This window comes from Acanthopagrus latus, chromosome 24 (genome assembly GCF_904848185.1).
Source record: "Acanthopagrus latus isolate v.2019 chromosome 24, fAcaLat1.1, whole genome shotgun sequence".
Classification (NCBI taxonomy): domain Eukaryota; kingdom Metazoa; phylum Chordata; class Actinopteri; order Spariformes; family Sparidae; genus Acanthopagrus; species Acanthopagrus latus.
The window spans coordinates 782,100-798,325 of record NC_051062.1 but is presented as its reverse complement, the minus strand read 5'-3'; the positions used below and the strand labels follow the sequence as shown (position 1 = coordinate 798,325).

The 16,226-nt window shown below is 40.8% G+C and overlaps 1 protein-coding gene across 2 annotated transcripts; it reads right to left on the bottom strand.

Annotated features, from left to right (window-relative positions):
• Nucleotides 1-389: 389 nt before the first annotated feature.
• Nucleotides 390-15,998, bottom strand: rras (RAS related). 2 transcript variants are annotated; one of them, XM_037091392.1, is made up of 7 exons: nt 15,035-15,998; nt 13,326-13,413; nt 11,206-11,308; nt 9,691-9,799; nt 7,181-7,299; nt 2,904-3,075; nt 390-2,815 (listed from the first exon to the last, which is right to left on the bottom strand). In XM_037091392.1, exons 1-6 carry the CDS (start codon nt 15,119-15,121, stop codon nt 2,988-2,990), a joined length of 594 nt encoding a protein of 197 aa, XP_036947287.1. In that variant the 5' UTR covers nt 15,122-15,998; the 3' UTR covers nt 390-2,815; nt 2,904-2,987. The 2 variants fall into 2 exon arrangements, with proteins under 2 accessions (XP_036947287.1, XP_036947286.1); XM_037091391.1 differs by having other exon boundaries at nt 2,880-3,075; nt 15,035-15,997.
• Nucleotides 15,999-16,226: the final 228 nt, after the last annotated feature.

Genomic DNA, 16,226 nt, shown 5'->3' with positions numbered 1-16,226 from the left:
AATAAGAGGAACAATAGCAAAAACAAGCAATAAAATTAAAAAGGGAAGAAACATGGTTTTGATTTCTCTGCTACGTTGCCTTCTGGTAGTTCAGCCCCTTCAGTTCGCATCATCTTCCCTCTTTTTGATACCATCCAACCACGCTTATATAGTCCAAATTACATTCGGATTTCCTTGCTGTAGCTCTTGGTGATGTGAATCAGTGAGCAGATAAACTTCACTCCTAGCATACAGCTTGATGTATCCATGTAGAGGAGGTGGCAGATGACAGCATCGGGGACTGAGCATCTCCTTGTACTGTATAGATATTGTCAAAACAAATCAAACAGTGATAATTTGAAGAGCCATTAAGAACACAAAAGAAAGACATGTTTGGGTAAATGTTTTAATGATGTATAAAAGTGATTTTATTTTCATTTCAATCTAAAATGATGATGAATATTGCATGATATAAAGTAGATATAAATATGAATTCTTATTAAAAGGAAAGCAAAGTGAAACCAAAGTGCCCAAAGCATTTCTAAATGGAGGTACAAAACTCCATATTTGGGAAAGTTCATAGATTTTTTTTTTTTTTTTTTCAATTTCAAGGAATTTTCTTAGTGTCCATCATCTTGAGTTATTATTTTCCTTGTAAATAAAAGAACAGTGAAGAAGGTGCTGGAAGATGTGACTTTGACACACAACTGTGGTTTCTGATTAGCACACTGTTAATGGAAGAACTCACATCAGAACACAGGGGACACACAGGCTGAACTCATGGCACATAGCTCGACCAGGGCCCAACAGTTCCCATTTGTCGGAAAACCGCCTGTCTTGCAAAGTTACAGAAAGTGATAAGAAATTTGTGGATCTGACTGGAGATCATTCAAGTCTGACACCAGAGGCTAAGAGAACAGAGACAGGGATTACCATGTCCCCCCATACACATAAGACCACTTGCCATTAGGTAACTAACGTTCCACGCTTAAGTCGCATAATAACAACTGAACCATCTCCCTCCATCCACTAATGAAGACGATGAGATGGGCTTGTGTTTGGACACTTTGTTAACAATAGAACTTCATCTGCTACCAGTTCAGTCCAACTGTCTCTGTGGTCTTTGTGGTCACTATTATTCATTTCTGTGAAAAACATAATATACTTTTAACTATTTTTTTAGACACTGATGATGTAGATGTAAAATATACAAAATATAAAAAAAAGACATTACCAGTACCAGAATGCAGCACACTTATCGTTTAAACAATAAACATCAAGAAATTATTTGTGGCAACACATGGTCAACTCTGAAATGTGCAAACAGAAAATTCTGCTATCAAGAAAACTGCACTACCAGGTAGAAGTTTATTGATCCGTACATTAATCAAATACTGATTTAGACTCTTCATCATTCAGCTATCGACTGTGAATGGCAAAGGAACCAGAGGCCTGCACTGCGAAGCAAGTTCAACAAACTCACAATATGTTTTCATTATCTGGCTTCACTAACCCTAACAATAGCTATCATAACACCATTTACCAAAGTATTTTGTTTGATCAATAGGCAGTGCTTTTGTGTGTGTTAGTCTACTATCGCTAAAAAGAGCAGGTTAGGAGTGTAGCATCTGTTGCTATGACGATGTACCCCAGTAAGAAATTAACCACAGTTTTAATCCTGGATTAAACCTTAAATGACCTCGACTAACCATAACATTTACTTTGTAGCAAAGGCCTTTCCATACTGAAGTCTGCATCTGGACAATCTGCAATCTGATCAGGCCCCTGAATTGCCATTTGGTATTATGGATATTTTCAATATTCACACTTACAATGGCAATAAAAGTGGAAAGATGGGGAGGTGGCAACAAAAGACAAATACAGCAGCTAGAAGCATAACGACAGCATGGAACTGTTGCTGAGTTTCCGCTCTTTCCTTTTTTCTTGAACATGTTATCTATTACAAATCAGACCAACGTACATGCATTTAGAATAATTATATCCAGATAACCAATGAGGTAACTGCACACAACACAATCTTGTTAGCACAGGACATCACGAACCAACTCAGTCAAGACCTTACCCTCCTGCCCTCCCTGCCAGTGACGAGTGCAGACCATCTGCAGGAAGGCACATGCATATATCATGAGCAACTTGAAATGTGAAATGCACATTTTGGAGGAGTCACACTTTTGTGTCACAAGAACACAAAAGACAATATTCAAAATGAATATTTAATGTGAGAACACAGTCAGCTGAGTGGAGGTGGTACCACTGCCCTCACCTGCAGGACACAGCATCCTTCCTAACAGCATGGTCATTTTTACTAACAACCCTGGATGGTGTGACAATATTTCCATTTGTGAACACTAACGTTGTATAAGAACTGCATCATTTACAGTGGCCCAAGTACTAACTGTTTCGCCACCAAATTAACTGTTAACTTTCCCTTTAGATCCTCTCGTTAAAATAAAACATTATGTTAGGGACACACAGGGGGCGGAAGCACCTGCAGACTTAATTTCAGCGGCAATGTTAACCAATTGTTTTGAATTGTTGAATTGAATTATAAATTCATGACATGATCATAAAGATCAGCTCTATCTGTGATTAGAAAATCGCAGAGGAGCAGAACTGCAGTGCCTCTGGTGTGAACAGCTGGAGTACTGCACACATGAATAGTGACCTAATGTGCCTCCTCCCCTCCGGTGTGTCCCTGGTGTTTCAATGATTTAGAAGTTGCCTTTAATAAAAAGTGCACATGAAACCATTTGGACAGAAAACAACTAACCTTATCCATCCTCTCTCTCTCTCTTTCTCTCTGACACACACGCGCGCACACACACACACACACACACACACACACACACACACACACACACACACACACACACACACACACACACACACACACACACACACACACACACACACACACACACACACACACACACTCCTTTTTGGACATGCATAGAGTGATGTGGCTTTGGTGTCCACAGTAACGATACTTAGAGGAGGACACAGGGACAGCCGCCACTCTTTTTCTTTCCTGTGTGATGAGCTGGAAGAGGAGGACTCTCCATCTCCTGAAACTTTCTGTGGATGAAGAAGAGTAGACACAGGAAGAAAAAATTAATAATTGTAATGTTTTATAGTGCTATTTCATTCACTATTATTGTCTCAAATATTCAATATGTTTAAAAGAAGTTTGAAACTGAAAACCTGGTAGTGTGATAAAACCTCTACTAGCCCTTCCCATACAATGAACATGACATAATGTACATGACATCAATTTTTGGCTACATAGTAAATGGCTTTTTTATGTGATATATGATCTGCAGTCTGCACTAGGCTTTATATGTTCAAATTTGACAGGATGCTTGATGCATTTCCTGTGTCTGACTTCTATCTGCTCTGAGCAGCTTGATGTGGCTTCTGTCAAAAATAGAGTGGCTGTGGTCAGCTTGAGCAGATGTGTCGCTGCTGGAACACATCGCAGCCATGCTGAGTGCAATCAAACCATTAGGCTGTATTTGGACTTCCATTCCCCAAAAAAGACCATTCTATTTTGAGTATTACAACTCTGTGCAACAACACATAATCTGTTATGCCTGCTGGATTTTTTGGATCATACATCATTTTCTCACAGGACTTTAAATGACTCTGGGCTTTTTTCGGTCTGAATCTCAGCTTAGGCAGGAGGAGGACATTCTGGAGAAGCTGGAGTCATACAGTACGTTTGACACTAAAAGCTGAAACGGAGGTTTTTTTCTCAGGTAGTCAAGTAACATCCTGTAAACACCTTATAAGGGCAGATGTTGTGCCATGTGCAAGAAATTCAACAGTAGTGAACCTGACAAACTGCTAAACATGCACAAATTCACAATGCCTGTGAAGGGTCAGGCTGACGGACCCTTACACAGGAGGTCATATTAACTATTTATGTTAAGGTGTATGTCATTGAGTGTTGAAGACTGCTCTCTGGAGGTTGAATTCATACATTTCAAATAATCCAGCTACCAAGGAAAAACTGAAAATTGAAATTAAATCGCACTTGGAAAAGAATGATAATGAAGAAGTGACACCATCTGTGCTCTGGAATGTACTGAAGGCTGTGATTAGAGGTAAAATAATAGAGATTTCCTCTTATACACATAACACTAGACAAAAATTAAAAAACTTGGAAGACAAAAAAGAAGAAACTCCAAAAAGAATATTTAGAAACTCTACAGGATTCAAAGGTCGCAAACAATCAAAATGATAAATTAATATCTAAAATAACAATAGCAGAGTTGCAACCAGCAATTGGGAGTCTTCAGGAGGGGAAATCTCCAGGGACAGATGGTTTCACCTCAGAATGGTTTAAAGTTAGGAGGACAAATTAGTCCAAGCCTATTGAAAACGTTTAACCTGGTGCTGGAGCAGAAAAAGATCCCCCTCCTGGTGAGACGAAATTATCTCCATCATTCTTAAAGGAGAACTTCGGTCGATTTAAACATGTAGCTTCATTGCTCAAGCTACCCTTGACTTGCCAGTACCGAAGACGCGAACACATTTGGTCCAACCATTACAGTGCTCCGTGAACGGAGAGTTAGCATTGACAGCTAACAGCATGGGGTCAGAACTTTACACTGTGTTTTAAGCATCTTAACATGCTCCAAATCTCACCTCAAAAGTTATGCAACATGAGCAGACTGTCACATCGCGGTGAGGGATGTCCTTGTCTTTGGTTTTTTTTGTCTTGTGAAATTCATGTTTTATTTTGAAAGGTAACTCTCCTCTCGTTTCAGGTCACTTGCCCTTCCTCTTGTGTCCCCAGTCTGAAGTCATCCCTAATCCTTGATTGTTTTCACCTGTGTTCCCCTCCCCCATGTGTATAAAGCCTTTGTCTTCCCCTGTCTGCGTTGCCAGAGTATTTCATTGTCTTGTCGTGTACATCCAGCCCTGTTCACAGCCTTGTATTCCCAAGAGTTAAATATTGTCAAGTTTTATTTACTGTTTTGTATCCTCTTGAGAAGAGTGATTTTGATTTCATAATATTTTTGGTTAAGGATTTTGATTTTCAGTTTAGCATTTTTCACAGCCTTTGTTTTCCTCCTTGTGGAGCGCTTTAAGTTGTAATTTTGTATATACATAGAGTAGTTAATTTTCATAGCCTGTGTGCGTTCCTCTTCGGAGTGTTTTTTGTTTGTTTAATTTTCATAGAACCAGAATTAAGAATAGTGTAGTCCTTCCTCCTTCGGGAGTGCTTTTTGTCTTCTTCTGTGTTATTTGTATTGTTCATCTTGTCTGTCCTTCCCATAGAGTTTCATAGCATTTGATTTGTCATTCTATCTGAGGAGTGACAATTCAGGAAATAAAGCCTGTCATTACTTCTGCCATTCTGCATCTGAGTCCTCTTTTTCTGTCAAGGCCTGACACAGACACCTTACAACATAGCACTGTGGCGTGTATGACTCAAATTAGAATGTGGGAACTATCATCCGGTAAGTGTTTCAAATATTGATTATAAACCATTCACCTCCTTATTATTCAAAAAATTGGAATTGTTCCTACCAGAACTAACAGTGACTTTACTAGGGCTGCCCCCAAATAGTCAACCAAGCACTGGTGACCAAAAACTCATTAGCCGACCATTGGTCGCAGGGGGGAAAAAAAAAAAAAAAAAACATTTGGAGCCGTGTCTTGTCAAAATTAAGTGGCTGGCCTGTGTATAAAAGGCTGGAGGGCTTTTAATTTGAAGGGTCACATACAGGAAGTCATGACACTCACTCACTGTCAATGTATTTTTTTTAACAAGGCTGGTCCCTTCCACACTGCAGTTAGACAGTTAACAATTAATAGCCAACCATGTCGGGAAAGACGTTTAAAACATGGGATCATTTTGAAAAGAAGAAGGATGACCCCAAAAAGGTAAAATGCAAACTTTGCAAGAAAAACTTTGCCTATCACTCCTCCACGACAAACATGATATACCACCTTAAACATGTAAGTAGCCTAGCTACCTGCCCATGGCGCCCGAACATTTGAAAGCAGAAATAAATACACCGACAACGGACGGTCAAGGTCGGTAGATGACACACATATCGATGAGAAATGGACTTCAACCAACACAACACCAGAAGGTTAGACAAATTATTACAAACATGTCATTTAAATCTCTTTATTATCAATTATGATAAGCCTACATTTGAAAATGTAAATGTTTATTAATAAATATTTTTTGGTCATTTCAAATATAATTACAAAATTGAAAATTGCTTATTGGATGACCACTTGCAGTCCCACCTGCAGTACCTTCACAACCCACCAGAGGGCCTGGGCCCATGCTGAACTACATAATTATGCCACTTCGGGGATTAATACAAGGTGTTTTTTCCTTTGTTTTTTTACATGCAGCATTGGGAAATAGCCCCACAAGTCATTCAGACTGTTGTGCAAAGTAATTAAGTATGTTGATAACTGACTTCAAAGTGTCCTTATTGGAAATGAAATAAACCAAAAGTATAACAGAGCATGCTATTACCAAAGAATGTATTAATGGTATATTGCAGTATACTTGCAAGAGATCATCTACAGGTGCAAAAGTTCATTTTTCATAATTTTATTCATTTATATTACTATACTGTATGGAGAGGCTGATATTGATGTTGACACTTATATTTGCTGACCATGGCATTACTATGCTGGACTGGCCACATTTATTTAATGTAAACTTGTGTAATCACATTAAACTGCAGTTCATTGTTTAATGCTTCATATTTTTCTGACCAGAAGGTCTCAGTCCTGCTGTGTGTTAGCAGTTAGCTCCCTTAGCCAACACACTGCAGGACAGGATGAGACTGAGGGCATAGATAGTCTGGTGTCACACTGAGTAGCCAGCCAGTGATTGTAAATGCAGTATGAACATGAGAAGACACTCTGTCATTATCTAAGCAATGGTTTGTCTCAAACACATTATCTTCACACCCAGGACATAGTGAGCCTCGAGCCCTGCAGTATTTGATGGCATTTTTGAAGTGATTCTCTGTTACCTAAGACAACTTTGGTAAACCCAATGATCAATGGGGACAAAGAGAATAAAAAAAAAATTGTGCTTCACAAAAATTGTGAAGCACACTGGAAAACTTTAGAACCAGGACCTGGATTTAGACTAAACCACTGGAAAACTAGAATGAAGTAAAATAATTATGGTCAGTACCTGATAATTTGCACCAGCTCCAAGAAGGCTTCATCAACGTTGTAGCGATTCTTGGCCGAAGCTTCCATGTAGTGGATCCTGTTCTCTCTGGCGAATGCTTGAGCGTCCTCTCTGGATATCTGCAGACAAAGCAAAAATGATCTAGGCCCAGCCTCAATGCACTTTTATCTCATCCTTTCAACATCAAATCACCGACAAAATGGTGCTGTGTGGCACTCTGCTGTAATATTTTCACCACTTGCTTTTGCAATGATTCACAGGCATTTTGACTTTGCCTGGCATGACTAAAACTACATTTTAAAATAAAACTCTATGCAGCATTTTAGCACTCAGTCAGATCTAATCTCAACCATATTAACACACTTGAAAATGGGAAGCAGATTCTTTTCTACAGTTGGTTATTTTAGCATTTAAGTCTCTTTACTCACTCTTACTGTTCTTTCATTTTGACTTCTTAATGTATGGAACATGTACCAGGCTGGTACTGAAGCAACAGATCATTTTTTGATAAGTGAATGAACTGTGACTGCTCTTTACAGAATCCTCCTGGATAAACATCAAGCAACTACAGCATTTGTTTTTTCAATGTCCATGTTTGTCTTTCTAAATATATATAGACAAACTTACATCCATTCTGTCCAATACATACAACTCTTTCAGTTGGGCCCCACTTTAATGGCACCTGAATGCAATTGTATTTGCTTTGCAGCAGAATCACTATTTTTCTTGAATCTGTTACCTCTCCAGAAGAGGTTATGTTTTCAGCCATGTCTGCTTGTTGGTATGGTGGCTTGTGAACAGAATTACACAAAAACTGTTAAAATCATTTCCACCAAACTTGTATTGAGGACGGGTCTGCCCAGAAAAGACCCCATTAGCTTTTACTGTGAAGCCAGACAAAGGAACAGATCCAGGATTTTTTAAGGACAAGCGTTTTCTTTTTTAAATCTTTTTTTTCTTTTTTTTCAGGGAATAATATATGGCGGATCTTGATGAAAAAATCTGATGTTTTTAAGTGATATCTATGAGTAAGTAAAGGTTGGTGACAGATTTAAATATGTTTATTTTATATTGGGTGGGACTGAATTAGGGATGGACACATTTTGATGGATAAGACCCAATCAAAAAGCATACGAACGTAAGTCTCTGTTTCAAATCCTCAAGACCAAAAATGGTTTCAGTTTTCAAATAGAATCAAGGCCACTAGAGTTTGCCAAAGGTCTCCGTTCTAGAGGTCCTAAAATGCCACATGTAGATGCTAAGCATAATCATAGCGAAAGTGATTTAAAATAGACAAGTATTGATGCTGATATAGCCTTAGTTGGAGGAGCAGCACTCTATGGGATTTGCAGGAGAGGCTTGCAGTGGTTAAACTGCAGCAGTAATGAGTTGGAACTGCACTCCTGTCACCAGTTCACTGGCTTACAAAATGGATGAACTGCTGCTATTCAGAAGAGCAAAAAATGACTTTTTGCGATCTGCTGACCTATGAGTCACAGAAACCTGGCTATGTAAGCATATGCCCAGGACAGTATACTACATCAGTTGGGCCTCCAAGCAGACTGTAGACAGGAGCTAATCCAAGGGAGACAGAATCTGCTTCTACATTACAATAAAAACAACTTAGACATTTTCATTGATTTTAAATTGACAAATATATAACTTACAAACCCTGGCCTTCAGCTGAAGCCGAGCCAAGGCAGCAATATGGCATGACAATGGTGGTGGAAATGCTAATCCAATATGTATTTACTTTGAGGTTTTCATCATCATTTGTGGCAGTCTAGATCTCAGTTCTGATGTGTTACAGAGAGTCTTTATGAACTTTTGCATTCAACAAGTGATAAATGCAAATCCAACTCATATTTTCCTCGTTTTTGGGTCAAGCACCCTCACACCCGGGACACTATGTCAGGCATGAATGTAGCTGCAGAGTGGAGAGGCCTGCAGTGATCACCAGCTCCAGGAAGACACACCCACTCTGACTCAGACAACTGGCAAATTCTGCCACACCTTACCCCTCATTCATACATATATGTTGTACACTGCCAGGCCAAAAGAAAAGTCACCCCACGGACTTAACTGTCCGACGCATCATTCAAACTTGGAGGGATTTTTTCCAGCCCTTGAACTTATCTCCCCCTTGGAGTCATGCCCTTGCTGCTCCTCCTTTAAATGAGCCCACCTTGTCTGCCTGATATTATCTTATCAAGTTATGCCACTTTGAATTTATAATCCCACCAGTTCACACATTTACTCATATCTTCTGACCTTAGATGAAAAACTGAAAAGTGATCAGATTCTTTGAGGACAGCTGTAGATTACGAGGCAGAGCGGGTCATCCAGGAATTGGAAGGTCACTGGTGGAATGTGGTTGAGAAAGTGTTGAAAAGCTGTACATATGCAAGTTTTCCTCTTAAGTTTATCTGTCTGCATCGATTCTGGGAGGCAGGAACTAGAAAGGATGAGAAAGCTCACTGACACCATAAAGACACATGAGGGTTACTAACCACTCTTTGCGTTTCCAGGTCAGCCTTGTTTCCAACCAGCACCATGGGGAAGTCATCTCGGTCTTTCACTCTAAGGATCTGGGTGTGGAATTTCTGGACCTCGTGGTAGCTGTCAGAAAGGACAGAAGTAAATAATAAAGCATTCACAGTATCAACAAGCATAGATGAATACTGATGTACAGCAAGGGACATAACGGCTAAAGTCACAACATATGGATACAACCACTGATAGCAAGCTCAAGCTCCTCCCATCTCCTTTTTAACACAGCAAACTTTTGAATGTTCCAGATAACATGCTTTTAAAGGTAGCTGATCAGTGCAAATGGGCAACAGTGAGAGTAATGTGTATTGTATGGTCCCAGTATCATTGTATGAGTGCCTGTGTGATCAAACAGGTCTCTTTCAGTCTGGGAGTATTTATAACAATTTCTTGACCAGTTTGCATTAATCCATTTTTAAAGTACACAAAGACAAAAGTAAGGCACTATATGCATGAGAATAACAGAGGTCACAGAGATCTTACAATAATGTGTAAAAAAAAATAAATTAAAAAAAAAAAAAGTAGTAACAATGTTTTGGGACAGATATCAGAAATCAAGCTATGCATCTGTAAGGGATGTCATTTTACTCATCTTAAAAACTCTGAAATCTACACTGCTTTGTATGGCAACGCATGAGGGGCTCCAATAGAATTTTCTTTCGTACATTTCGTTAATTTCTTGTTCTTTTACTGCCAACTTTACAAGAATTCACTGCAAAAAATTCTTACAATGTCCTCTTCATTTCTACAGAGACAGATTTCTGTAATTATATTAAAATCCTCTCAGTAAATTGTTATCAGCAGACTAATCCAAAGTCATGTATGATTGGTCCCTAAGGACATCTGTGACCAATGTCACCTTGTTGTACTGCAGTAACACATCACACATTCATTGACACAATGTAATGTGTTTTAATGTCAGATAATCCAACAACCTGTCATTTTTGTGACACAGTAGTTTCCCATATATATTTTGGTGAACGTGTGTAACACATGTGCATTAAACTGTTCTGTGGATTTGCTGTAATGGAATGCATTCAGATGTTATTTAGATGTCATGGATACCAGCTCGACAGTGAGTCTTCACGTCAGTCTCACTACCACTGACAGCTCGCTGCACTTCCTCTTTAGCAGGAAGACAGACGGCCACTGTGAGTGACGCCATTACACTATTGCACTGACAAACCATTTAGAGCACTGTGTCCACCTCTGAGGCACTCATCGAACTAGACACATGCATCTGCAGGAACCAAAAATAACGTACTTTCCCAGCAGTCAAATTGCAAGTCAGTGTTTCAATTTTTTCCAGCCACTGAACAGACTGCTTTTTTTTTTTTTTTGCTTGCTTGCTTGCTTTTTGGCTGGTGAGTGAAGCAAATCTTTCAGCCACTTGCATAACTTACCAGCACTTGGCTAGTGGCCAGTGCATATCTGTAGTTACAGACACACACACATGCACAGTCATTTTCCATTACCTGCCCCGGTCGTTGAGAGCAAACACCAGTAAGAAGCCTTCTCCTGAGCGCATGTACTGCTCCCTCATCGCCCCAAACTCCTCCTGACCTGCTGTATCCAAGACTGACACACACACGCACACACACAAAACAGATTAAACAGCCTGCCATGGCCAGGGATGCAAGGGATAATTAAGTTAACACAGAAATATTAAGGCACAAAAGATGACTATGTTTATGTATAATCTTAGGAATGTTTTTGGATCTTGATATTAGAGTTCATGGATGAGTTACATGCTAGACAGGTGGCATTTATTAAAAATCCATACAACAAAGATCAGTAATGAATATTAGAGCCTGACTGATATACAATACAATGCGCTATCCAATTAGAATTGTGGCAGTAACAGAGGGGTGTACATAAGGAGACGAACAGGAGAGAGAATGATTCCACTGTGTTTCAAACCCTCTGTGAAACGTGGTGGTGGGAATCTTCAAGTCTGGGGCAGTTTTGCCTCCTCTGGAGTTGGACACCTGCACAGAATTGACTCCACTCTGACCAAGGAGATGTACTGCTCAGTTCTTCAGAGACATGATACACCCTCTGGTTTGTATCTTTTTGGAGAAGGACTTATACTGCAGCACATGGGCGTCTGAGCCATTCTACTACAGTGGGACTAGTCCCACACACTTCTTCATTAAAATGCATTGGTCTACTCACTCAGCTCCCTTCAGAGCATTGTGTCAGTGCTTATTAAAACTTATTTCACTTTCCTAATTCCGAACAGCGTTTTCAATGCTATCTTGCACCTGGGGAGACTGACACATAGAACATACACAAAGGCACACAAGTGTGCTTCTCAAGGTCACTAGTCTGACGCCCAGAGGCAGGTAGCTGAGATAAGGTGGGCCAGATACTGTCACCACGAAAAAGAACAGATCAAAGGGTGTGCAAGTGTACAAGTCTAGATCTTTCAGTTGTTACTGCAATGCAACCATTAGATTATTGTTTTTACATAACAAGACAGCAAATGCTCAAACCCCCATAACTCATTGTTTGTGATTTCATTTAGATATTTCATGAGATGTTTTAGTTCTACTCTATGGGTGGGACTGGAAGTTATTTGCTGTTTGAAATGTTAGTAATTATATTCTAAATATAGGACCTGTGCCACAAAGCTGTCACTACTGATCTCACACTAATATGGTTATCAAATTTTCATCAGGGCACTGTAACAGTAAACTTACTAGGACTTGAAGATTAAGTCAGTAACTATTTTTAATTATTATTATGATTACAACTTGGCCTTTGTGACTGATTGTAAGCCATGTAATATATTCACAATACAAGTTAGTTACAATACGTTTCATGTTGAGTCTAACTGAATGTCTCTGTGAGTAGGTAGGACACATCAGTTCATCCTCAATATTTCTAAGAGCGTCTTAAGCTCCAAACACAGCTATCTGGCCAGTTTGTGCCTTTCATGTTTTATCATTAGATTCAACTTACAGAGCTCAGAATTGTTGTTCTGAAAAATAAGCACCTACTTTTCAGAAAAAAGCAATTCTTAGCTTTTTGACTCAAATGTAATGAAACATGATCAGCCCAACTGGGGCTGAGGAAACCCATGTTCCCATTGAGAACTCTGACAGTGCCATGACATGCCTCTCCCACCTTTAATACCGCCCACCACACAAACTACAATTTGTGTGTACACATCACTGTTATACATGAAGTATTACATAGCCCAAGGGCTCCCAATAAAAGAATGAATCAGATCTATGCAGTTTTAAAGATAATGACCACATACAACTTCTGCTAATCCAAGAATCTTAAATTTGACCTAACTGTATCATTCAATCTTGCTGTAAACGGCTACAGGTATGAAGAACAGTCTGCCGTTCACATAACCAGGCTACTGTGTGGTGAAACAGCAGGTTGACGGAACACATGCAGCAACACTGGCCAAGTGCAAGTCCTAACAAGAGAATGAAGCATCCAGAGAGCAAACGCACCGTCTGTGTCATATCACATCACAGTGCAACACACCCTCTTTCAAACAAGGCCTTTAACACACCCTGCAATCACTCTGACAAACAGTGTAAAGTGTGAATTCGTGTCCATTATGATAGAGCCTTACTGTCCAGCCGGGTCTCCTTCCCATCCACAGTACAGATCTTGGTGTAGGAGTCTTCGATGGTGGGGTCGTAGTCTGACACAAAGTAGGACTGTGGGACACACTCAGTGTTAATGACAGTTTCTACTGTAGTTTTATGCTACAATCAACAGTGTCTCTACAATACACTCACTTAATTTACAATTTCCCCAAGAAATACCTTGCTCTATCTTGGAGGGTGGCCATTTGTTACTAATGGTCCAATACAAAGCAGCTTGAAAAAGATACAGTACATCCATTCAACAGTTCCTGTAACCAGTGGTTGAACATAACTAAGGATATCTACTAAAGTATTGTCAAATGGCATAAAGGCTGAATCATGTTAACACAATCAACTGACTGAAAATAGGCAAATACATGCTTAGTTAACATCAGGCTGGCTGACTCACTGTGGCGGTAACAGCAGGGTGGATCTGACTTCAACTGGCTCTCCAGGCTGTTTGTATCTTTCCACTTAATATGTTTCCTTTCTGCTGAATTCTCAATAAATTGTTACCATAGCTCAGTGCTGAAGCCACACGAATGTCATGAACTCGATGTTGGTGTGGGACAGCATCACCTGGGACTCTGTAAATCTGCATATGTCCATCAACAGCAGGGATGCTTTGTCAGTCAGTTGGATTTTTGGCTTAGTTAGCAGAATCCCTATCTATATATCAGTGTATCATGTATGTTAGCTTACACGAGCCTGCATCTGCCACACCAAAGAGTCAACAGAGGCTTTCTGAGGCAGTAGCTGTTAGGAGCGTAGAAAGTGTGTTAGCTGGTTAGCTAGGCTAACTTGACCAAAAGTAATCTAACACTGTTAAAAAGAGCTCACACATGAAGCAAGTCTGTTAAATGGACTAATGCATGCTGCATCAGTCACAGTGCCTCTCCCCTCTGAATGCATCTGTCACATCTGTGCTGTGCATGTTACTTGTGTACATCGAATCCATACTGAATTAGGAATGTGTTCACTGCCTCATGGCTCTGATGCTTGTAGCTGTTCTATCATGTGTGTCATATTGAGGCAATGCGATTGGCCAACTACAGCCAGATATGAACCAAAGCTCTGTGATGCTTTTGAAATTGGAAGTGCTTATCAATGTTGGATGAACATTTTGACCTGTGGGGCAGAGTGCATTTCAATCTCAGTGGTTCTGAGCTGCTGCCGATCTTCCACCACTTTCTGACATCAGGCTGTGATTCTGAACTGTAGTTTAAACCCAAGTTGCAGTTTAGGCTGTCTGCTATTTTAAGTACATTTCAAGTTGATTTTCGTAAGCACTCAATGACAATGGAAACCAAGGCTGCAGAGAAGGTTAAATGCATAGAATACTCATACTTTCATAAAGGTTATGTAATTTGGAACTAAAGATCAGTACTAGGTTGTGAAAAATCCTCCCCACCCTCCATTGGACCGGCTGAGCACTCGAACTGCACAGAATCTATAACTCATGGATCTCTTTAGAAACTCCAGCTAATGAGAAGTGGAGCACCTGAGGGTCTGTGCTGATGACTGTCACTTGACAATTACAGTCAAAGTTACTGAGTCATAATGGAACATAATGTTAATGTATTCACAGCCTACACTACACATGCACCAGTGTCCTCTGCCCTCTGAGTCTCCCTCCAGTGTACCCGGGCTGTGTCTATAATAACCCTGCCGTGGAGTTCAGTGAAGTCGGTACCTGGATGAACTGGATGGTCAGGGCGCTCTTCCCGACCCCTCCTCCTCCCACCACCACCAGCTTGAATCTTTCTTCGTCTCCACTCATCCTGGATTGACGCTTGGATTGGTGAAAAAACTTTCCAGGGCCTGGATCAGAGGCCCGCCGGTCCACCCGCAGCTACAGCTAACCAGAGCCGAAGAGAGGCGATCCAAAGCAAAGTCCTCGAGTCGAACCTCCTGTGAAGGGTTCTGTTAGCAGAGCCAGCAGCGGGCTGATCTGATCCGTGTCGCTTCAAACTGAAACTTCTTACATGGAGCGCATTCTCCACGACGAGGTCTCAACACGCAGCCGCGAAGTTCACAATCTCTGCTGAAATCCAAAAATTCTCCCGGAGTTTCACCGGAGTCTCTGCCGGTCCCCTCAGAGAGCTGCTCCGAGTCTTTGTCTGAGTTCTAGCCGTGCAGTGGTTCGGTTCTGTGCGTCCGGCCTGCTCCTGTCCTCTTCGCTCTGCTATCTCTGTTCTCCGTGGCCTCCGGGCAGATACTTTGGGCGGAGAACTGCTTCCTCTTTTCTCTTTCCTCCAGAAACTCGGCAGCTCACACACTCGTGTTCAGACAGCAGGCACCCACACATACACACACACACACACACACACCGACACCCAGACACGGTCTGACACAACACCACGCACTTTAACACGGGTCACATTTAACTCAGAACCGGCCAGAACTAACTCTATGAGTCCACTTCCTAATTTGGTCATTTGGAGTGTGTGTGCGTGCGTGTGTGTGATCATGTCAACATACAGACTAGCGTAAAAAGGGCGTAAAAGTGCACGCGATGTGACGAGGTGGATTCATTCTGACTGTCCATGAAGATATTTATATAGTTATTAAACACGAGCTTTACGGTTTAACTACAGCTCTGTGATCAGCTTTAACAAGATCAGTGCAACTTCACGATGTTCGGTGTGTCTCCGCGCCATGTGTGACTGCATCCTACGTCACTGCAACCCCCGGGGCCACAGATACCTCCCTCCTGTCCGTCACCTACCACACAGTCTCTACCCAGCAGCAGTCATAGGTGAGCTGTGTGAAGGCAGCCGTGTATATACTGCTGTGATCATCATAGACTGTACAGTGTGATCCACACTGTTCATGCAGAGTGTGTAATGAGCCTACAGCATTGTGCCTTATGGCTGATGAAGCCC

What these genes read in the sequence shown, in the direction of transcription:
- rras (XM_037091392.1), bottom strand. Translation starts at nt 15,121, where the DNA reads ATGAGTGGAGACGAAGAAAGATTCAAGCTGGTGGTGGTGGGAGGAGGA. An exon ending in ACCTGGAAACGCAAAGAGTG is followed by an intron (nt 7,300 to 9,690) that starts GTTAGTAACCCT and finishes CTTTGTCTGCAG; the next exon opens with ATATCCAGAGAGGACGCTCA. An exon ending in GAGCTGGTGCAAATTATCAG is followed by an intron (nt 3,076 to 7,180) that starts GTACTGACCATA and finishes CTTCATCCACAG; the next exon opens with AAAGTTTCAGGAGATGGAGA.